Source organism: Alligator mississippiensis, chromosome 4 (genome assembly GCF_030867095.1).
Source record: "Alligator mississippiensis isolate rAllMis1 chromosome 4, rAllMis1, whole genome shotgun sequence".
Taxonomy (NCBI): Eukaryota; Metazoa; Chordata; order Crocodylia; family Alligatoridae; genus Alligator; species Alligator mississippiensis.
The window spans coordinates 154,313,145-154,333,079 of record NC_081827.1 but is presented as its reverse complement, the minus strand read 5'-3'; the positions used below and the strand labels follow the sequence as shown (position 1 = coordinate 154,333,079).

Genomic DNA, 19,935 nt, shown 5'->3' with positions numbered 1-19,935 from the left:
GGACCTCAACTCAAGCTCATGAAGGGAAGGGGCCTGCTACTAGGCGATGGATGGCTGCCAGGTGCCAGGCAGGACTACAGTTGGGGGCATGGCAGTGGGTGGCATGAAGGCAACTGCCAGAGCCAGAGCCTATACGTGGCAGTCCTCCTTCATGGCCTCCATTGCCCTAGCCATGAGCTCAGCCTGCTGCTGCAGGGCCTCTATGCACTGTGCCTCTAGGGCCAGAAGCTGTGCCATAAATTCCTGGTCTACCTGGCCCCACACACCCTCACAGGTGATATCCTCTGCCTGCCACCTGTCCTGGTGGGTGACATCCTCCGCCTGCCACGCTCATACATCTACCAGCTGGTCCTCTGAGGCCATCACTGGCTGGTCCAGGAGGAGGGTCCAGTCCTGGGTCCTCTTCCTGCAGAGCTGGTGCATCCGCAGGGCCCTGGCCATGGGCAGCAGCAACCCTGACAGCACATTCCAGCTGCAAACTGTGGCTTCTCCCCCATATGCAGCTTCAGAACCTGAAGAGCCATGAGGAAGAAGCTGTTTGTGAGAGTGTGTGACATTTCTGAGATAAGATGCTGTGTACCAGGGGGCCATGTGCTGCCTGGCCTCAGATTAGGGGTTGTGCATGCATGGGTGCGCATGGACCATAATAAGTCAGCCAGGTAGACCTGGGCCCAGGCAGCCATCAGCTGAGCTCCCCATCCCCACTCGCACCCCAGAAGCCAGTAGGCTGCTGTGTGCTAGCCAAAGGGAGCCTGCCTCCTTCCGCCCCATTCTCAGGCCAGGACAGGCCAGGCTTCTGACAGCACCTGACCTTCCTGACAGCTCCAGGCCCCCAGCCCTCCACTTCACCTCCTGCAGGCCAGCTTGTCTCCTGTGCTGCCGCAAAGCCCATGTTACCTGGGGTTGGGGGGCACAGAGCTCCCAGACGACTAGGACACAGAGCTAGCCGTTCCCCCACCCTCCCTGCAAGGGGCCTCTATGGAGAAGTACCCCAGGACCATCCTCCCACCACAGAAGTGCTTCATCCCAAGCATGCCCCTGCTGCGAGTGTCCTGGGTGCAGCATGAGGAGCTATTTGAGCAGACTGAGAGGTGCCTGACCCACTATACCCTGGTGCTGATAACGGTCATTGTGTCTTGGGCATACATGTGCACCTGGCACGGGACCCTAAGGTTTAACAGTGTGGCAGGCAAGCCCACGCTTCCCCACAATCTTTGCCACTGCCTAGAGGGTTGCATCTGTCTCTGCATTACATGTCCCTGCCCCCCACAGCCAAGGACATTGCCAATGGTATTGACACATTCCTTGGTGTGTGAGAGTCCCCTTCCCATCTAGTTGCATGGGCACAGGCTGCTCAATAAAGTGTTGCACTTTCTCCTGCCTCCCTGTATGCTGTGGGGAGTGAAACCTGGGGGCCAGGGGAGCACAGCCAGGGTGGGCAGAAAGGTGGGGCAAAGGCCAGAACCAGGGCTGAGGGCAGGGCCTGAGGCAGAAAGGGCTCTCCCCACCCACTGTGGGGCTTACAGTATCGTGGGGTTAATGTGCCCAGAGGCTCCTGTTGGCCCTGGTTAGAGGGTTAGAGGGTAACCCACTCTGCCTGCAAGGCCTTAACCTTTATGCAGCACTGCTGTACCAACCGGTCATATCTGCACTTCGGCGTTTGGCCTGACAGCCTCTTATACATGTGGGTGTTGGGAGTGCCTGCCCTGCACAAATTGCCGCTGAACCTCGGTCTCACACCTCAGTGCCACTAGGTCACCAGTCTCCTCCTGTGACCAGTTGGGGCTCCAGAAGGCAGAGTGTGGCATCAGCAATGATGCCACTGGGGCTCCTGTGCCAGCTCTTTGGGCCTCTGCACAACTGTGCCACTGCTTGAACAGGGTCTGGACAGCTACCTGCAGTGCCCAGTACAGAGACACAGCACGGGACTAGCAGCTGCACAGTGAGGCAAGGCCCTGCAGGAACTGCAGGGTCCAGGCAGGCTGCTGGGGGTTGGCTATGGGCAGCTGAAGTTGACCCCAGTGACCAGGAGCTGGCTGCAGCTGGGCCCAGGTGCTGGTATGCCTGGCAGGAGCCTGCAGCACCCTGCAGGGCTGGACTGCATGGCCCTGTGGTGCCAGAAAGTGCTGCCAGGATACAAGCCAGCTACTACAGCTGGCCTATAGTCTGTGCAGGGGTGGCAGTGGCCAACAGTAACCCCAGACTCCCTGCTCTTGTGCCCCAGGGCTCAAACTGCCTGCAGGCTTTTAAGGGCCTGGGGCTGGGGCTGCCATAGACCCAGCCCAGTCCTAGAGCAGGAGAGGCTCCCAGCCCTGGGGGCCTGGGGCTGACTGTAGGCTGACCCCCTAGTGCCAGGGCTGCACAGGAGCAAATTTATTCCTGGTTGGCATCTACACGTGTGTTTCTGTACAATAACTACTCATGAGTAAATCTGCTACTTGCATTTCCAGGTAGCAAATCTACTCAGTAAGCATGTGCAAATATAGACACCCACACTTACTGTGCAGTAAACTGTGCTACTGCTTAGTAAAGCATTTTGTGTAGATGTACTTACTGAGATGAGCATATAAGAAAGGAATAAAAAAAGGAAATGGAACTTCCTGATTTCAAACAAAGGCCTTCTTCCACATGCGTGTACAATATTATAACTGTTAAAATGCCAAGTCATTTGCTTTCTTCTTGAATAAAGAAGTTGTTTAAATATCGTTTTTAAACAGGTTTTTTTTAACAGATATATTTGTAAAGTTTCCTGGATATTGCATTCACATGTAGCTTATGACAATTGATTAATATTTTCCAAAGTGCCCAAATGAGTTCAGAAGAAACAACTCAATGACTTCCAATGGAATGAGCGCCCTGCATGCACTTCAGAGCTTAGGAAAAATTATTTCTAAATATACAGTGATGTTTCTACAGTGTAAGGAAGACACTTCAATTATACAGGCCTGCTCCAAATCGCTCTCACAGGATGCATCTACACATGAAATTAGTGCCAAGCAATAAATCCCAGAATATATCACAGTGGAGTTTGTTGCTCCCAGGCACCATGGTTACACCTGCACCTGGGACCTCAGCATGTTGAGCCAAGTCAGAGCAGCCCTGGCTGGCAGGGGCTGTCCAGATCAGCCTGCCAGCCTGGGGCTGCTCCAGCCCAACTCAACATACTGCAGAGGGGCTGCCTGGGGCACAAAGGTGCTCTAGTGTGGGGCTAGCCAGCGGGCAGCCCCTGCACTGAAGCACCCTCATACCCCAGCCAGTACCATCAGCATCTACACATCTGTTGCTGTGCAGTAAAGAACTCTGCCATAGGATAGTACTTGTATTTCCAAATACTAACCTATGTTGGAGTTAATTAGTTTATTGTGGCTTAAGAGGACTTCCCATATGGAAGCTGTGACTTTACTGTGGAGCTGATTAGGCAGGTCCACAGTAAATGTCTCGTGTAAGTATGCCCACAGACTCCTAAACAAGACTTCAGAAGACTTTAGGCACCAAAGGGTACATCTGTTACCGCTACACCATAGCGGTAACAGATCCCAGTGAAGATAGGACCAAACATACCCCACATGCCCACACCCACAGTCACATTCTCAACTCAGAAGTAGCTCAGAGAGGTTTTCCCAGGCTTGGTGGTAAGCTTCTGCATATAGAATGAGCTTGCAGGTCTGTGGCATATTGATGCCTCTTCTTGGGATGGCCCACCATGATTACAGCATAGACATTAGGCCTGTGTGAAGTGGCTAGTATTCGCTTCAGATTTGGATTCGGCTGATTCGGGGGACAGTGATTCGATTCAATGATTGAAATCACTGTCCCGATTTGATTTGGCTGAATCTCCAAATCAACCAGGCCAGGCCTATCCCCCTCCCACTCTCCCAGCCCGGCAATGGCTGCCCCAGCTCCCGGCACTTGTAAAAAATAAAGACCCAGCTCACCGGGTGCAGCTGGGCAGGGGGTGATCCACTGCCCCACGCTTCATGGGGGGCTCTCCACAAGCCACCTGTCCATCCCCCCCACCCCCAAGTCCCCCAGCCTCCCCACTGGTGCTCCACCCAGGCCAGCTCTGGCCCTTTAAGAAGAAAAAAAAATGAAAAAACCCAGGGACACTGCTCCTGCCGCTTCAAGCACCTACTCTGGACCCCTTTAAGAGTCAATTGGACGTTCATCTTGCTGGGATCCTGTGTCCCCAGCTGACTTACAATGACTTATGATGATCTTCTGAGGTCCCTTCCAGCCCTAGTGTCTATGAGATCTATGAAAACTATAGAGAGCCTAGATTCACCTGACACCTCCATTTTCACCTAAAAGGGCACCTAGATGTCCATATGGAGACTTTTCACTTGTTCAGAGGTGATCCAGATTGAGCCCTGAGGCACCTAGGTACCACCTTAGCTCAGTCAGGAACCGTATGGGACCTAAGAAGTGCAGAAAAGTACACCACAGCCCGTCGCTTCCGTACCCGCAGAGTGCCTAGCTGATATCAATGACAGCATTGAGGTCACTGCAAAGCATAGCATTTGGAGCAGCCTTCACTCTTGAACAAGTCATGGAGGCAGGGCCTGCCTTTGGCACAATCTCCCTAATGGTTAGAGCACTGGCCTAGGAAGTGTACCCTTTTCCACTTGAGAGGATTCAAAACCACCTTTGGGAGAATGCCCCAGGCACAGGCAACAGAAGAGATTGGGTGTGAGTTGCCTTCCTCTCCCCAACTGATACTGCCCCAGCAGGCACCACAGATGGAAAAGTCATGCAGCCGGAAGGAGTGCAAACAAAAGGAAGTGCAATTCTGTGGTGTAATGAAGCAGGTGCTCTCTTGGAAGGAGGGAGTACGGGGTTCTAATACCTGTTCCCAAGGCTGTTTGTGCATTTTCACATGAAACGGTCACTGTTTAAAAAACAGAAATAGCCCTGTCAGCAAAGAGCAGAACCTGTAGCGTAACTACAATTGGTAACTATGGTTAGGTGATGGGAACATGAGCCCCTGACCCTGATAAAGGGACTAGAGGCTAGGACAGAGCAGGAGGGAGCATCAGAATAGATACAGACAACTTTTACTCAAGCAGCTAAGGCTCCAGCTGTGTGGATCTGGGGAAGGAGTCAAGGGGTGAAGGCAAGGAGATGCCCCCTCCCTGCCACTGAATTATCTTTACTCACCATGGCATTTGTCACAGACTGCTGCTGATGAAGAAGGCAGGCAAGAAGGTTAACTGCTTGGCTGGAGGTCACCTTCCCCATAACTGGTGGGACCCTAAATCTTCCCCTGGCTTCACCCCCATGGCTCCTTTCCCCTTTGTTTCTAAAGCTGGAGCCAGCAGTTGCCAGGACCCTAGAGACCCCCTGCCTATACTGCCTGAATCCTGGACAGCAGCCAGAGCTGCCCAGAGCACAAATCCTACCAGGTAGGCCTCTGGGCAGAATGCAACCACTCCTAACTCCCACCTGAGCACCTTTATCACTGACCTACAATCAGGATCCATTTTGCTGTGTCTTCTTCTGTGCCCCATGAATCTTGGACTCATGACTCTGATGGTCCAGCTTCCAAAGGAGGGGAGGAGAGAGTTCTCACCTGATCTGCACTATAGTCTGGTGGCTAAGGCACTATCCTAAAGAGTGGGTTGCAAGAAATCAAATCCCTCCAAGCTGAGGAGAGGACACTACTGGAGTTGCTGGGCTTTGCATTCGACTATGTGCTGCTGCTGATGTGCACAACATACCTCTGGCTCCTGAGATGGTGGAGGTTCCTTTCTTGCACCCCTGATTCATGTGACTGAATTCCAGAGAAGTGCAGGAATACCTAGTATTGTCTTTTCAGGCAATCTAGGGCAGTGTTTTCCAACCTTTTACAGCCCAAGGCACACTTACATTAATACAAATGTCCTGCATCACACCTGTTAAGGCATTCCCCATCCTCATACCTATTGTAGTTCTTTGTAGCTCATTGCCATGGCAAAATTCTGTGGCACACCTATGGATTTCTGATGGCACGCTTTTGTGCTGCGGCACACTGGTTGAGAAACACTGCTCTAAGGGCTTCCAGACTCAGGATTTAGTTGTTCTAAATCACTTTATCATGACTACTAACTCTCTCCCTTGATTGGAGGGGGTATCTTAGATAACCAGTCCTTGCCACTTTCTGGGGCAACGTGTCTAATTTTTAGGCATTGCAGTTCCTAAGTGGAAGCACTTACGAGAACCATTTGGATCTGGCCCATAGCTTCTAAGCAGCTATTAATATTTGGTGGCATTTCTTTGTAATGAAATATATTGAAAATTACAAGCCTACAACCAATATGGGCTTTGGAGCTCAAAAGGAATTTTCTCCTTATGTCTGCATGCCCACATTATTTCATTAACATTTTAAAACTCAGTCTTTATTTAGGCTTCTTTAATGAGAAATTAATACAGACTATCTGAACTAAAGGCTTCCCCCCTTCATTTCCCATTTCTTTCTCTCAATTGACATCTCCAAGAACCTGAAGAAGTTTTTTCTTCCTTGTCTTTCACCTTTTGTGAAGCATGACTTGCTGGTGCAATGAATGGAACTGCCTTAGCTAGTCAGGAGTGCAGGCTAAAGTGAAAATCTTTACCTCACCAGCCAAGATTTTTCAAACACTGTCCTCCCCTCCTCCCAATGTCATCAGAAACAGTGATTCTGGGCAGTAATGTTGCTCTTGAAAAACATAGCTACTTTCCACCTAAAAAGCTTTGTTATGTTCCCAGTGCAGGGTGTCCGAAAAACTGAAAGTCTCTCACTTCCACTCTGCAATGGGCTCCTTGTGACTCTTTTCTATTCCCTAGCAGTGCAGTTCAGCTGCAGTCACAATGCAGCTCATTCCCAGCCACTAATGGTGCTAGGGCCTGACTCCTTTAAGAAGTGCTGCTGAGCACAAAAGGGACTTCCTGGACTATCTGTGGGATGTGGGGGAGAAGTAAATGGATCCCCTGCCTACTGCTGCCTAAATCCCTCTCCCAGTAGCTGATCCTAGGTAGTTTGTGCCAGGTGGGATTGGAACTTGCAGAGACAGGGCATTTCCCTGCCTTGGCTTCTGTTAGCCTCCAAATAGTCCTTTGCTATAAGCAGCAGAATGATTTTAAGGGATTTTTCCCCATTCAGTTGCAGCAGCTGAAATAAACTGGATGTGGTGGAAGGGGCAGGGCTCAGTTTTCACAAGTCCCTTTAAGTAATCATCAATCAGCTTCAGATTATGGGATATGAAATAACCAAAAGCCTCTGTCTGTAGCTATGAGAGGGACGTGGACATCCCCCAGTAAACCCCATATTGGAAAGCAGGGCTTTGTGAATTACCTGGTGCCAGGACTTCTTCAAAAGCACAATGCCAGCAAGATCTTGCTGTCTTTAAAACTGGGGGCCATGCTGGCAGTGGAGCTGGATCCAACCCTCAATGGTCAGATACCAGGAGCTCTCAGAGGGGTCCTGGAAGTATTTATATTGAGCTGAGGACTGAGATTACATAGTTCAGCCTTGAAAGGTGAGTGCTAAATCCAATAGAAAATGGGTTAGGGGAGTACCCAATGTGAGGGTTCATCAGAATGGCTGTCTAGGTGCTATGGAGCATGCTGCTATGAACACCCCCAGGGTAGAGGGGCTGGGGTGGGCAGTCACTGCGCAGGCAGCCTCTGTGTGTGATCAGGGACAGGGCAGGCAGCACAGCAGCAGATAGGGCAGGGAATAGAAGGTACAGCGGCAGATCAGGCAGGGAAAGGGGATTGGAATGGCACTTGGGGAGAGCAAAGGGCTTAATTTATGGCAAATCTGCCAAAAAGTTTGGCCCCCACCTGGCTTAATGTAACAAACTTTGCCTCTCTTTCAGCTGATTAAGGAAAAACTCTTAGATCTGCTTGGCAAGGAGGAGGAGGAGGGGAGCCATGATGAAAATGTGGTAAGGACAATAATCAGTACCATCACAGAGTGCCCCAAAACTGTCCAGCTGCCAGCTCCCAAATCATCCTTGATACAGAAGGAAATATACTAGAAAGTGAGGCAGCAGAGCCAACCCCAGCCCAGAGGCTTCAAAAATCATGAGATTCGGGGGGTTTTAATACATTTTAGAGGGAGAAGGCCTGTTTGCTTTTTGAACATCAGAGGACACGTTTTCCAGCTCTTCTCTGTCATTGTGAGAACCTCTCATTAAAAATAACCTGAGAGTCACCTGGCTCCAAGAGCAAGGTACTCCAGGGAAATAAAATCTATCACAAGACACACAATAACACCACAGTAGTATTCAGAAGCAGTTAACCAAATCAAAGAAGAGAGAGTTTGCTTCATGATGATAAAAGAAGGAATTATAGATATTTTTATGAAACAATTTAAAGTGTCAGCTTGTTGGGCAACTCTTGAATGAACAGTTGAGGCAGAGATGCCCAGTATTAATGGGGAAAAATGATGAAAAATTTCAAAATGCCATAGTTATTCTTTTTTTTTTTGACAGAGTTGGAACTACGCCCATTATTTATTTTATGAAATGTGCTACACAAGCTTAAGTACAATATTTATCAAAATGTTATTGTCATTTTTATAGCAATTGCTATTGTCATTTTTTGTTTTCCCCAAACTGCATTTTTTTTCCCTAAAAATTGTGTTTTCAATATTATTTTTTCACAAGGACTTAGAAAACAGCTTTGGTAAATATTTTGAGGTCAATGAGCATAGTTGCACAAGTGGTCATAGGAAATATCACTAAAACCAGGCCATTTCAATAAAACTAAGAATATCAACGAAGTAAAAAAAGTGCCAGTAAATCAAAAATGTCCATAAGAGTGTCACTAAACATAGTCCCAGGAAATACTGCCAGAAGTAGGCAGTGTGAATTAGGTCAACAATTCCTTACAAAAAATAAATAAGTTTGGAAGGGAGAAACATTAAAAATGTTTATTGTGCTTTACAATATTGAAGCTCTTTTTAAGAGAGAGATTTTCACACCCACTCCATTAGCACTCCCTCCATCTCTGTGCCCAGAGCATAAGCTCCATCCCTGGTTCACGGGTGGAATTACAGAGGCCTTGATTCTACAGCCTTCATCTACTTGCGGGAACTGACAACATCAGTCGGTATCATAGACCACTCCATTAGCACTTTTCCAAGAACTTGCTATATCACTATGACTCCAGGTCCTGATGGGGAAGAGGAGAAGCAAAAACAAAGCCTACTCAGAATTGGTCCCCATTTGTGATCTTAAGTTTTCAGAGGCTCCCAGAGTTTCTCCAGTTCTCAGCCAAACTGCAGGCTGGGTTTGTGCCTGCCAGTGGCTAGAGAATCTAGGAGAGCCTTGAGTACAGCAAGGGCAGCCACAGGCGAGTTCAAGAACACACTTCCTTGTTCCGTCTCCAGAGGTACGGAGAACTTAAAGCTTCTCCCCCCACTCCTCAGCCTTGCTCCCTACATATATGTGGAGCCCATAAGAGCATAAGATCTGCTATTTCCTGGGTCAGACCATAGGTTCATCTTGCCCAGCAGCCTCTGAGCAGCAGGGGTGCCACCACTTCTCCCTGGCTGCTGCTGGAGCTGGGCAGGGACCAGTAGGAGCCTGAGAAGCTGCTGTAGGCTCCTGCTCTCCCCACCACTACCATCACTACTTCTCCTGGACCTGCAAGCCACCCTCCCCAGCACCAGCCAGCACCTGCTGCCACAGCCACCTACAGCCAGAGGGGACCCCACAATACCAGTGGGGCCCCTCCACCAGCACCACCACGTGCTGTCTGCTTGCTAGCTGCTCCAGCAGCACCCCTATATTTGTCCTCCTGTGGTGAGTCCTGTGCTCCACTCCCCCTCTCCCAGTGTTTGTGTACAGCTGAGTAAGCCAGCAACGTGCTTCTCCCTCCCTCCTGTGTGTGTCCCTGTGTGTCTTTTATGTCCGCCCCCCGCAGCCCCAGCACCAGCCCCTCACCCACCCCTCCACAGCTCCTCACCTAGTGCAGCCAGAGCAAGCACCCAGGAACCCCCCTACAGGTAGCCACTTTTCTCCCCTCAGGCAGAGGGGAAAACCATGGCTCCCCCTCTCTCACCCCACCCAACCCCTTCCAAACTAGCCTCCAACGGCAGGGCAAGAGCCCCCTGAGGGGACTGCCACACCAGCAGCCCCTAACCAGGGGGCTGCCAATGAGCCGAGAGAGACCCCGCAGGGCCAGGGGGACTCCCTCTGGCCAGTCGCCACCAGAGGGGGTTACAAGGTGCCCCACAACCAGGGCAGGGGAAAAGGCAAGGGCTGCTCGTCCTCCTCCTTCACAAGGGCTAGGAAGGGTAAAGGGCCAGCGCAAAAGACCAAATTGCCAGCACCTGCAGGGACCAGTAACACCTGGTTAGCAGGTGCCCCAGCTGCTCAGGTTTCTCCCAGGTCTTCAGCCAGAGCTATGCCCAGGTGGGCCCTCCACTGCCTCTGTCCATAACACCTCAGGCAATCGGGCCCTCCCCTCCATCACCAGGCACTGTAACATGCCCAAGATTGAGCTGTCACCAGTTGAGAACTATGCATGTGCTCGCTCGGGTAGTGGGGGCTCCAAAGATTGTGGACAAGGGCGACTGGTACCACCTTAGTCCTGGAGGGCATGTGCCCCCCCTGCAACAAGTCCCACCGACTGGAGGGGGTGGTCCCACGCGGGTAATTCTGTGGTCTGGGGGGTAGGGGGCGGGCTGTGGGCAATCCTACAGTCCCAGGAGCCTGCAGCCAATCGCTGAAAGCGGCTGCAGTGAGCACAGCAATCAGCCTGCGCTTGCAGGGGGGGCACCGGTGCTCTCAGAGGGTGCACATGCACCCCCTACGCATCACCACTGATTGTGGAAGCCTCCAGGTGTTACCACAAGGGTGTATTCTACCTTGCCATGGAAGCTGCTACCCAGGAGGCAGTGGAGAAGGTGGGGACAAATATGTCCCACTCATGCCCCTAGAGGAGCTGAGGGACCTGGGTGGTCCTCAACTCCATCATGTCCTACATCCCCAACTGGGCCCTCATGCCCTTTCTGCAGGGCTTGGGGAGAGTCCTAGCCCCAGTTTTCACTCTTCTGCTGAGGTGCCGGGACCCCGGCCTCCACCATATTCAGTTCTTCCACCGCCAAGTCACCATCCAGGGGTGGCAGGGGCAGAGGCAAGGGGGACCTTCATGGTTCCCTTCCAGGGGTCCCCCCAACCACATCCACTACATGGCGGGGGAGGTGAGATGTTTCCAGTGCTGGGCACCAGGGCACCTCTGCCAGGAGTGCCCCCTTAGCCACAGAGGACACCGTAGGCCCCCACCAAGGAGAAGATGCCACCACCACTGACACCCGACACCCTATCCCCAGCATCCAGCCCCCCCCCCCCCCAAAGCTCAGGGGACCTTGCACCTCATCCATCAGAGGGATTCCAAAACAGGGGGGTGCAGGCAGGGGAGGGTAGTGACGGGGTCATGCCAGCCCCCACCACCACTGCCACTCTTTCCTAGCCCCACACCACCACTGGCACCCCAAAGTGACCTCTCCCTAGACAACACCAAGTCTGGGTGGGTGCTAGTCACATATGGGTGGTGATCAGCCACTCAGGTCAAACGCAAGGACCAAGCACAAATTGGGCCCTCTGACATGGCAGGGGCCCCCATCCCACCACCCAAGAGGGGGGCTGACATTATTATCATTCCCACCACCTCATGAGCTGTACCAGGACTCCCACACACAGAGAAAATAAAAACAGATAACTGTTAACACCACAGAGGAGGGCCCAGGACAGCCCAGCTGTTCTGAGGTAGAGGAGCCCATGGAGGAGACCCCCAACTCTTCTGGCTGTGACCTTCCCCCCACTGCTGTAGATATTGAGACTTCAGCCCCCACCACCCTGGGAGTGGGTCAAGTAGCAGAGCCCTCCCCCTCTGACCACCTGGGGAGGTGGGAGCCCTTGGACTCATGCCAGTGGGCCCTGATGGGAAGGATTCTCTTCCTTTGGGCTCTGAGGAGGGCACCAACACCATTCAGGTCCCTGATATGCCTCCTCAAACCCCAAATGAATCCACCCCTGCTGCAGACCCCAGTATCTCCTGTGGCCACAGTTCTGAGCGGAGAGAAGCAGGGTCCCCCACTGACCACCATTCTAACACCAAGAGAGACCTTGCTCAGAAACCATTGCCATTTCCTCTGCCACTCCCCATGCTGCCCCCTCCCCCAGCCCAAAAGGCTGCATCTCTCCTTCTCCCGGTGTCAGGAGATGAAGCAGACTGGGTGGTTCAGGCAGCACTCTGCCGGGCCTCTGCCCCCACGGGGGTAGAGAGGGATGAAACACTCACCCCACCCAGCATCCAGGAGGAGCGTGCCAAACCACAGGACCAGGAAGAGGATGACCAGGGCTCCATAGAGCCTGCAGACCTCTTGGCCCCAGCAGTACCCAGGCAGGAGCTGCTCCAATTCCTGGACAGCATGCGCCACTCCAGGAAGAAGGTGCAGCTCACCCTGAAATGCTGGGGGGTGGATTTCCACCAAGTCCTCAATTTGGTGAGGGCTCTGGTGGGGGAAGGCAGGGAGCACAAGGAGAGCCATGACAAAAATTACCATTGGGCCTAAAGCTTCTATAACGCCCTCTACATCTTTGGGAGGGTGGCAGGATTGCTCTGGGCCCCACAGCTGGTGTTGCCTCCCACAAAAGCTCCATCCAACCTAACAACCCCTTCAACCAATGAGGTCTCTCACTGTGGTAACTCTCAACATGCATGGCTGCAGGATGGGTCTCTGCAGGTGCCAGGTGCTCTCCTTCCTGTAGCAGTGGGGTACTCCATGGTTTTCCTGCAGGAGACCCACACAACTCTGGCCGCCAAAGCCAACAGGCAGGTGGAGTGGGAGACAGGATCTACCTCAGCTACCTCACGGACATGACCTGTGGGGTGACCACCCTTTTCTCCCCAAGCCTGCAGCCGGAGGTCTTTCTCGCCATTGAGGTAGTGCCAGGCCTCCTGCTGCATCTCTGGGTCCAGGTCCAGGGGCTCGTCCTCAACTTGGTCAACATCTATGCCCCTGTGCATGACTCAGAGATGATCCGTTTCTACTGGTAGGCAGCCACCTACCTCAGGACCCTGAGACCTTATGAGTGCGTGGTACTTGGCAGGGACTTCAGTGTCACCCTCAGGGTGCAGGACCATAGTGACAGGGAGTGGAGCCAGGCCACCATGGGCATTCTCAGGGAGATCATCATGGACCACTCCCTGGTTGAGGTCTGGCGTGCCCACCACCCTGATGATGCCTCCACCTTCACCTTTGCCAAGGTGGAGGAAGAACAAGCATGCAACTCCCTGTTGGACCAAATCTACATGCCCATAATGAACACCACCCAAGTCCATGCCTCCAGCACTAGACTGCCCCCCTTGAGTGACCACCACCTAGTGTATGCTTGGGTCATGCTGCAACCCAAATGTTTGGGGCTGGCCTATTGGCATGTCAACAACAGCCTGCTGGAGGGCATGGGCTTTTTGGCCACCTTCTGGGAGTTTTGGATGGCCTGGCATAAACAGCAGCCAGCCAACCCATATGGTGGGATGTGGGGAAGGCATGCATCAGGTAATACTGTTGCCACCCCACCCTGGGGAACACACAACAGTGGGAGATGGCTAGAGAATGGCTCGAGAAGGAGGCGTTGGAGCTGGAGGTGACCCACACAACCCGTCCCTCTGCAAAAAGCATCAGGAGAGGCGGGAAGAGCTTTGCGCTCTGGACGACCGCTGCACCCACGGCACATCTGTCTGTTCACACGTCCAGCTCCTTTGGGAGATGGACTGGGGCATCCACTTCTACTATGCTCTGGAGAAGAGAAGGGGTGCTAAGAAATACATCACCTGCCTCCTGGCAGGCAATGACACCCCCCTTATGGACCCAGGTGAGATGCAAGAAAGGGCAAGGCCTTTCTACGTAGAGCTCTTTTCCCCGGTTCTAATAGTTGCTGACACCTGCCAGGTCCTGTGGGAGGGACTTCTGCAGGTCAGTGTGGGTGACTGAGACTCTCTGGAGGTTCCTCTCACCCTCGCCAAGCTCTTGGATGCCCTCCATCTGATGCACGCTAACAAAGCGCTGGGCATCAATGGGCTGACTGTAGAGTTCTACTGTGCCTTCTGGGACATCCTCATCCCAGACCTCTCTGGGGTCTGGGCTGAGTCTGAAGAAGATGAGGAGCTTCCCATCATGCAGAAGGGCCATCTGGCCCTGCTGCCCAAGAAGGGGGACACCCATGCCCTGAGGAACTGGCACCCAGTCTCACTTTTCTGTACAGTCTACAAGGTCATAGCACAAGCCATCTCACTGTGCCTGAGGTCTGTACAGTTGGATATGATTCCCCCTGACCAGATATACACGGTTCCAAGGTGTTCCATCTTCAATAAGCTGTACCTGGTCCGGGACCTCTGAGAGCTCACTCACAGGGATGGCCTGTCATTCACCCTCCTGTCCCTTGACCAGGAGAAAGTGTTTGATAGGCTGGATCATGGGTACTTCATAGGTATGCTGAGAGCATTCGACTTTGGTTCCCACTTCGTGCAGTTTCTCCAGGTGTTGGACACCTCTGTGGAGTGTATGCTCAACTGGATTCTGATGGAACCCATCAGGCTTCAGGGGTGATGGGTGGCAGGTGAGCTTGCTCCCACCTGTGCTCCAGCACATCCAATGAAGCGTGGGCTCATTGCTCTATCTGGGGCTCTACTTGCCCCCCAGTCATCCCTCCCCGCTGGAGAACTGGCACCAGCTGAAAGTCAGGGTAGCTGAACAGCTGCAGTAATAGATGGGCCTGCTGCAGCATCTCTCCCTTTGTAGGAGGGCACTGGTCATCAACTAGTTGGTCCTGTCCATGCTCTGGAATGGTTTCAGTACCTTTGCTATGCCCCCGGAGCTCCTGGTCAGTCTCCAGAGACAGGCACTAGGGTTCTTCTGGCCAGGATGGCACTGGGTCTCTGCAGGTGTCCTGAGCCTCCTCTTGCAGGAGGGCAGGCAGGGCCTGCTCTGCCTCTGCAGCCAGGTCCATATCTTCCACCTTCAGACTTGCAGAGTCTCCTCTATGGTGTTGGTAGCCAGGCAGCGTGGTACCTGATTGGCTGTGCCTTCCTCCACCACCTCCAAAAGTTCTGATATGACCAGCACCTGTTCTACCAGTCACCCAGGGCACTGACCTTCTCATCAAGCCCCTGCTGAAAAACACACAGCTGGTGGTGCCAGCAACAGAGGTGCCCTGGATGTGCCAGAGGATGGTCCTGGCCCACATCACTGATGTCAGACACCTCCTGGACTATGCTAGGCAGGGCTGGGCTGATCCCTCTGCACTGGCTCGGTGCATGGAGCTGCCCAGGTTGCATGCTCCCTGCCACATACTCCAGGAGGTAAAGGTTGCCCTGCCACCCACTCCCTCACCTACATTGACCAGGTCATGCACCAGGGCAGTCCCCACCCCACAGTGTCCCCCACTTCTCTGGATCTCATCATGAGGCTGCTGCCTCAGCAGGCCCTATGGTGGTCCCTGCCCCACCACCTCAGCAGGCTGGGGGACACCAAACAGCCCACCACCACCAGCTCTACATGCTCATGCTCTGCACAGTCCATTATCCTGTCCTTGCATCCCTCCTCAACAACAAATGGCCAGACACCATAAGTGAGGGTAGGGGCAGGGGCCCCCGGTAGAGTAGCCTGTATTCCAGTTTGATCCTATGAGCTGCTGGGGTCCTCAGCTGGTGGCTCCTCATTGGAGCCATCTCCATGGGTGTATCTGGCATTCTTTACAGACACCCAGGACACCTGCCTCTTCTCCCCTCAGAGGGAGACCCTGGCACACACCTATCCAAGTGCACAAAGCTGCAACCCCTCTTCTGCCTCCTTCAGACCCGCCTGCTGAGGCTCCAGCTACACTTCTCCCCACACCTTTTCTTTTATGGACTTCCTATCCACTGGCCCACCAAGTCCTGGGACCTCCTGTTTAACCTCCTCCTGGCTTTGGCCAAGCTCAGCATTTATAAGACCAGGAAAGAGGCTCCAGCTGGGAAGAGCCTGGGCAAGTGTGGGTCTGCTTTCCTGGCACTTCTTCACTCATGCATCCAGACAGAGTTTCACTGATCTGCATCCACAGGATCCCTCAACACCTTCAGAGGGCAGTGGGTGCTGGCTGGTGTGTTCTGTTCTGTGTCCCCTTCCAATGCCCTAGCTCTTAACCTATGACCTCACTCCTGTTCCTGTTTTCTTATTTGTTGACCCACATATTTAGTTGGTGTGTCCCCAGTGGCCTCCCTTCCTAAGGGAGGCTTACAGTTCCTGGTGATGGGCCTAGTCCTAATACCCTTCTATGGCACATCAAATAGGCCTGTGTCACACAGTGACAGAGAGCAGATGCTGAAAGGGAGAGTGAGCAGGGTATTACCAGAGTTTTTTTCATCGTTCCTCTTCCACTTGCAGCCTCCACTGCTTTAGGTCTAGGAAGTTCTATTTCAGAGGCTGTATCCTAACTGTCATGCCCAATACATATTGATACCCCTTTCCCTCCAAGGGTTTCTCCAGTCCATTTTGAATTTGGCTAAATTGTCAAGCTTCCACAACATCTGGTGGCAATGAGTCCCCCACGTTAATTACACACTGGTCACATCTACACATGACACTACGTCACTGTAGCAACGTGCTCCCTCATTATAGCACACTGCTACAGTGACCCAGCAGCTAAAAATAACCATGCAGTGCACTCATGGTGCACTATGGACTGTAACTCTGCCATCATTTAGTTCTTCCAAAAGGAAGTACTAAATGATGGTGCAGTAACAAAGATGCTATACCAGGGGTGGGCAATTATTTTGGATGGAGGGCCACTTAATGAGTTTAGGTGAGGCATCAAGGGCCACAAGGATAGCTCAGCCTCTTGACAGGTGTCCAGCCTCCTGGTTGTGATCTTGTGATCGGAAGTCCTGCCCCCTAACCCCTGACCTTTGCAACTAGAAGTCTCTTCCCTTGCCCAGGAAGTACTCCTTTGGGGGGTTGCTTGTATATTATATGTGGAGGGGTAGGGGGATGTGTGAGGTTGGGATAGTATGTGGTTGGGGGGGTGTGGGGTATGGGTATGGTGTGGGTGTGTAGGAGGGGTGTGAGGGGTGTATGTGTGGGTGTGGAGTGTGCGTGGCATGTGTAGGACTGCTGGGCATGTGTGGGTATGTTGCAAATAGGGTTTGTGGGGGATATAGGTAGATGTGTGTGAGGGTGTGGGATGTGTGGTTGGGATGTGGGGGTGTGTGGGACTGTTGGATGTGGGTGTGGGTGTGTGAGGGGATGTGGGTGGGTGTATGGGTGAGGGGATATGTGTGGGTGTGAGGTGTGTAAGGGGTGTGGGGTGCATGTGTGCTTCAGGTGTGGGGTGTGTTTGGGTATGGGGGGTGCGAGGGTTGGGTATGGTGCAGGTCTGGGTGTGTGGGTGTGTATGGGATGTATATGGTGGGGTGTGTGGTTGGGGTGTGGGGTGTGCAGGACAGTATTGGGTGTGTGTGAGTATGGTGGGGTGGAGTGTATGAGGAAGCCTGGGTGCATGTGTATTGCAAAAGAAAGTAATTATTTACTTTTTCCTCACCATTTAGTATTTTGTAAACCATTATGTCCCCCGCATAAGTATCTCTTTTCTAAACTAAATACGCCTAGCTTCTTTAGTCTTTTCTCATATGGAAGCTTCTCCATACCACCAATCATCCTTGTTGCCCAGGCTAAACTTCGCTCAGTTTATTGAATTTTGTATCAAAGCAGGGGGAAACAAAAATGTTCAGAGATGCCAGTTGTGCAGATGTAGGAATCCCAGCCCAGGCAATTATGGGTTGGCTAGCCAGCTTCACCCAACCCTGAATTGGTTGCGTGTGTCAGACAACAGAGATGTTGTTGGAACATGACTTTGCTAAACTGGACTTGGCTCTGTAGCTAGCAGCTGCAGAAAAGCACTCCTTGGGGTGGGGTATAGCTTGCAGGAGCACTTCCATCTTGAACAGGAGATGGGAAAAGAGGGATGCGTATTTGTTACCCTCTGGCCTCAAGCTGATATAAAGAGGGGTCTATGTGTGTGAGGACAGCCCAAGCGCACCCAAGTGAAACATCTGCTGTGTTGCTGGATAGGGGAAAAATAGTCCTGCTGAATGGGGCATAGTCACCCTAAGGTGTAAAGGGGGAAGTTGATGTTACCAGCCATTGAAGACTTTTTGCAGTTATGGTAAAACCAAGTGCCCAAATAAATATGAGATAGATGGGACAAGCTGAGCTACAGTAGATTTTAAATCCAACCTGAGGCTCTGCAGGCCTCATCCTCTAAGTTGCTGTGCCTCCTCCTACCCCATCCCTGAGTTCATCCCCTGTTTTTTTGGGGGAAATCACTTGACAGCTGGGGGGATTAAATGCCATGAGCAGCTCAGGAACAGCTGTCCAGTACAGTAACTTCCTTGCTGTCCTTCCTCAGAGCACTTGTGACCCCATGCCAAATCATTCCGAAACCATCAGCCACACTGTGAACGTGCCCCTGCAGGCCACCCTGGGAACGCTGGAAGAAATAGCTTGCTGACACCTTCCTAACAGCTCTGTGGTGCGAAGACCTAACAGAAGGAATCTGCACAGGAAAGCAGGGATCAAGCTCAGGTTTGCAACTGGGGGGGAAAAGAAAATTGCTATGCATATATATATATATATATATATATATATATATATATATAAAATCTCTTTGCCAAAACCAAGTGAGAGACACCTTGGACTTGACTTGCGTCATCCTTTCCTGTGGGGGATCATCTTCAGGATCTGAAGACACAGTTTATTTTTGAACTGTACAAACAACCAACACCAATAAAACAACAAAACCACCATTTCATATACTGCCAAATGTATAAAGCACTTGCATGCTGATACTTTTTATGGCAATATATTCCTATCTGTCTTTATAAGCTCTGTTCCTCTTTACAGCCTCTGATTTTCACTACCAAGAAGGAATTTGCAGGCCCAGCCATCCCCAAAATCACCATTACTAATATCGTAGCTGAATTAGAATAAAGAAACAAACAAACTTGCAGCTCTTGGACTCTTGTTACTTTCTTGTCCTTCATGTCAGTTGGTAAGGAATCTTAATCTATGCCAGGTCCCCAGAGGGCTATGCCATAGCCAACCCTCTTAGTCGCTATGGTGAGCAGCCCAGGACAACACATGACTGACCCAGATATCACATACCATGGCTATTATGTTGTACTACTCAGTCTGTAATGTAGCCTTTATAATCTGCCTTCGGAGGTGTGAGCAGATGAAAGTGCAGAGGGGTGGAGATCAGTTGATTTTATTTTTCATTAATTTATTATGCGCTTGCCTCATTATCATGAGTAGTATTAAATCTGGTCTTGTGCAAATGGCCAGATCGTGTCATTTCTGCCATGTCTGCCAGTCGTCCGCCTCCGTACCAGCATTAGTTTGGGGTAGACAGGCTTATGGAACAGCTTGGCACTGTCTTAGTACTCTACTTCATAGGTATCCTCTAAGGCAGGCAGTCCCTGCTGCCTTCCCCAGTGAAGGGATCCACGGGTTTATCTTCATACTCATCGAGCTGCTGATCTCGGACTTGCCCCTTCCCTCAGGACTTGTCAGTCGAGCATCTCCCTGATCTACCAGAGAGGGGTCTGGGATTTTATATTTATTCAGCCTGTGAAAGCTTTGGCTATTAGCCAGTAATTACATCAAGCGGGGGGGACTTGTTTTTCTCCAGTACTGAGAGCAGCATGTCCCCCATATTCCCAAAGCATCCACTGCTCCCCAGAAAGGCCAATTTCATCAGGGAACAGCTGCACATGTAGCATGAGTGGAGAGGCCAGCACCCTATTTGGGACTGTGGTGGTTTTTCTGCTGTTTTTTTCTTCCCTGTGCCCAAACCCAGGCATACATGTGTGCATGCAGACTTCCTACGCAGTTGTGTCCCACTGAGGGAGGATTGCCTAGTATTTGCCTAG

At 51.8% G+C, this 19,935-nt stretch overlaps 1 protein-coding gene across 3 annotated transcripts in view; it reads left to right on the top strand.

The window, feature by feature from the left end:
- Positions 1-19,013, top strand: part of LOC102561347 (acid-sensing ion channel 2) — a 481,367-nt gene extending 462,354 nt beyond the window's left edge. For 2 of the 3 annotated variants that reach the window (XM_059726831.1, XM_019500653.2), the window contains 2 exons: positions 7,833-7,901; positions 18,414-18,679. In XM_059726831.1, the coding sequence (XP_059582814.1) occupies positions 7,833-7,901; positions 18,414-18,515 (171 nt within the window). In that variant the 3' untranslated portion in view covers positions 18,516-18,679. The other variant, XR_002094474.2, reaches the window with a different exon arrangement.
- Positions 19,014-19,935: the final 922 nt, after the last annotated feature.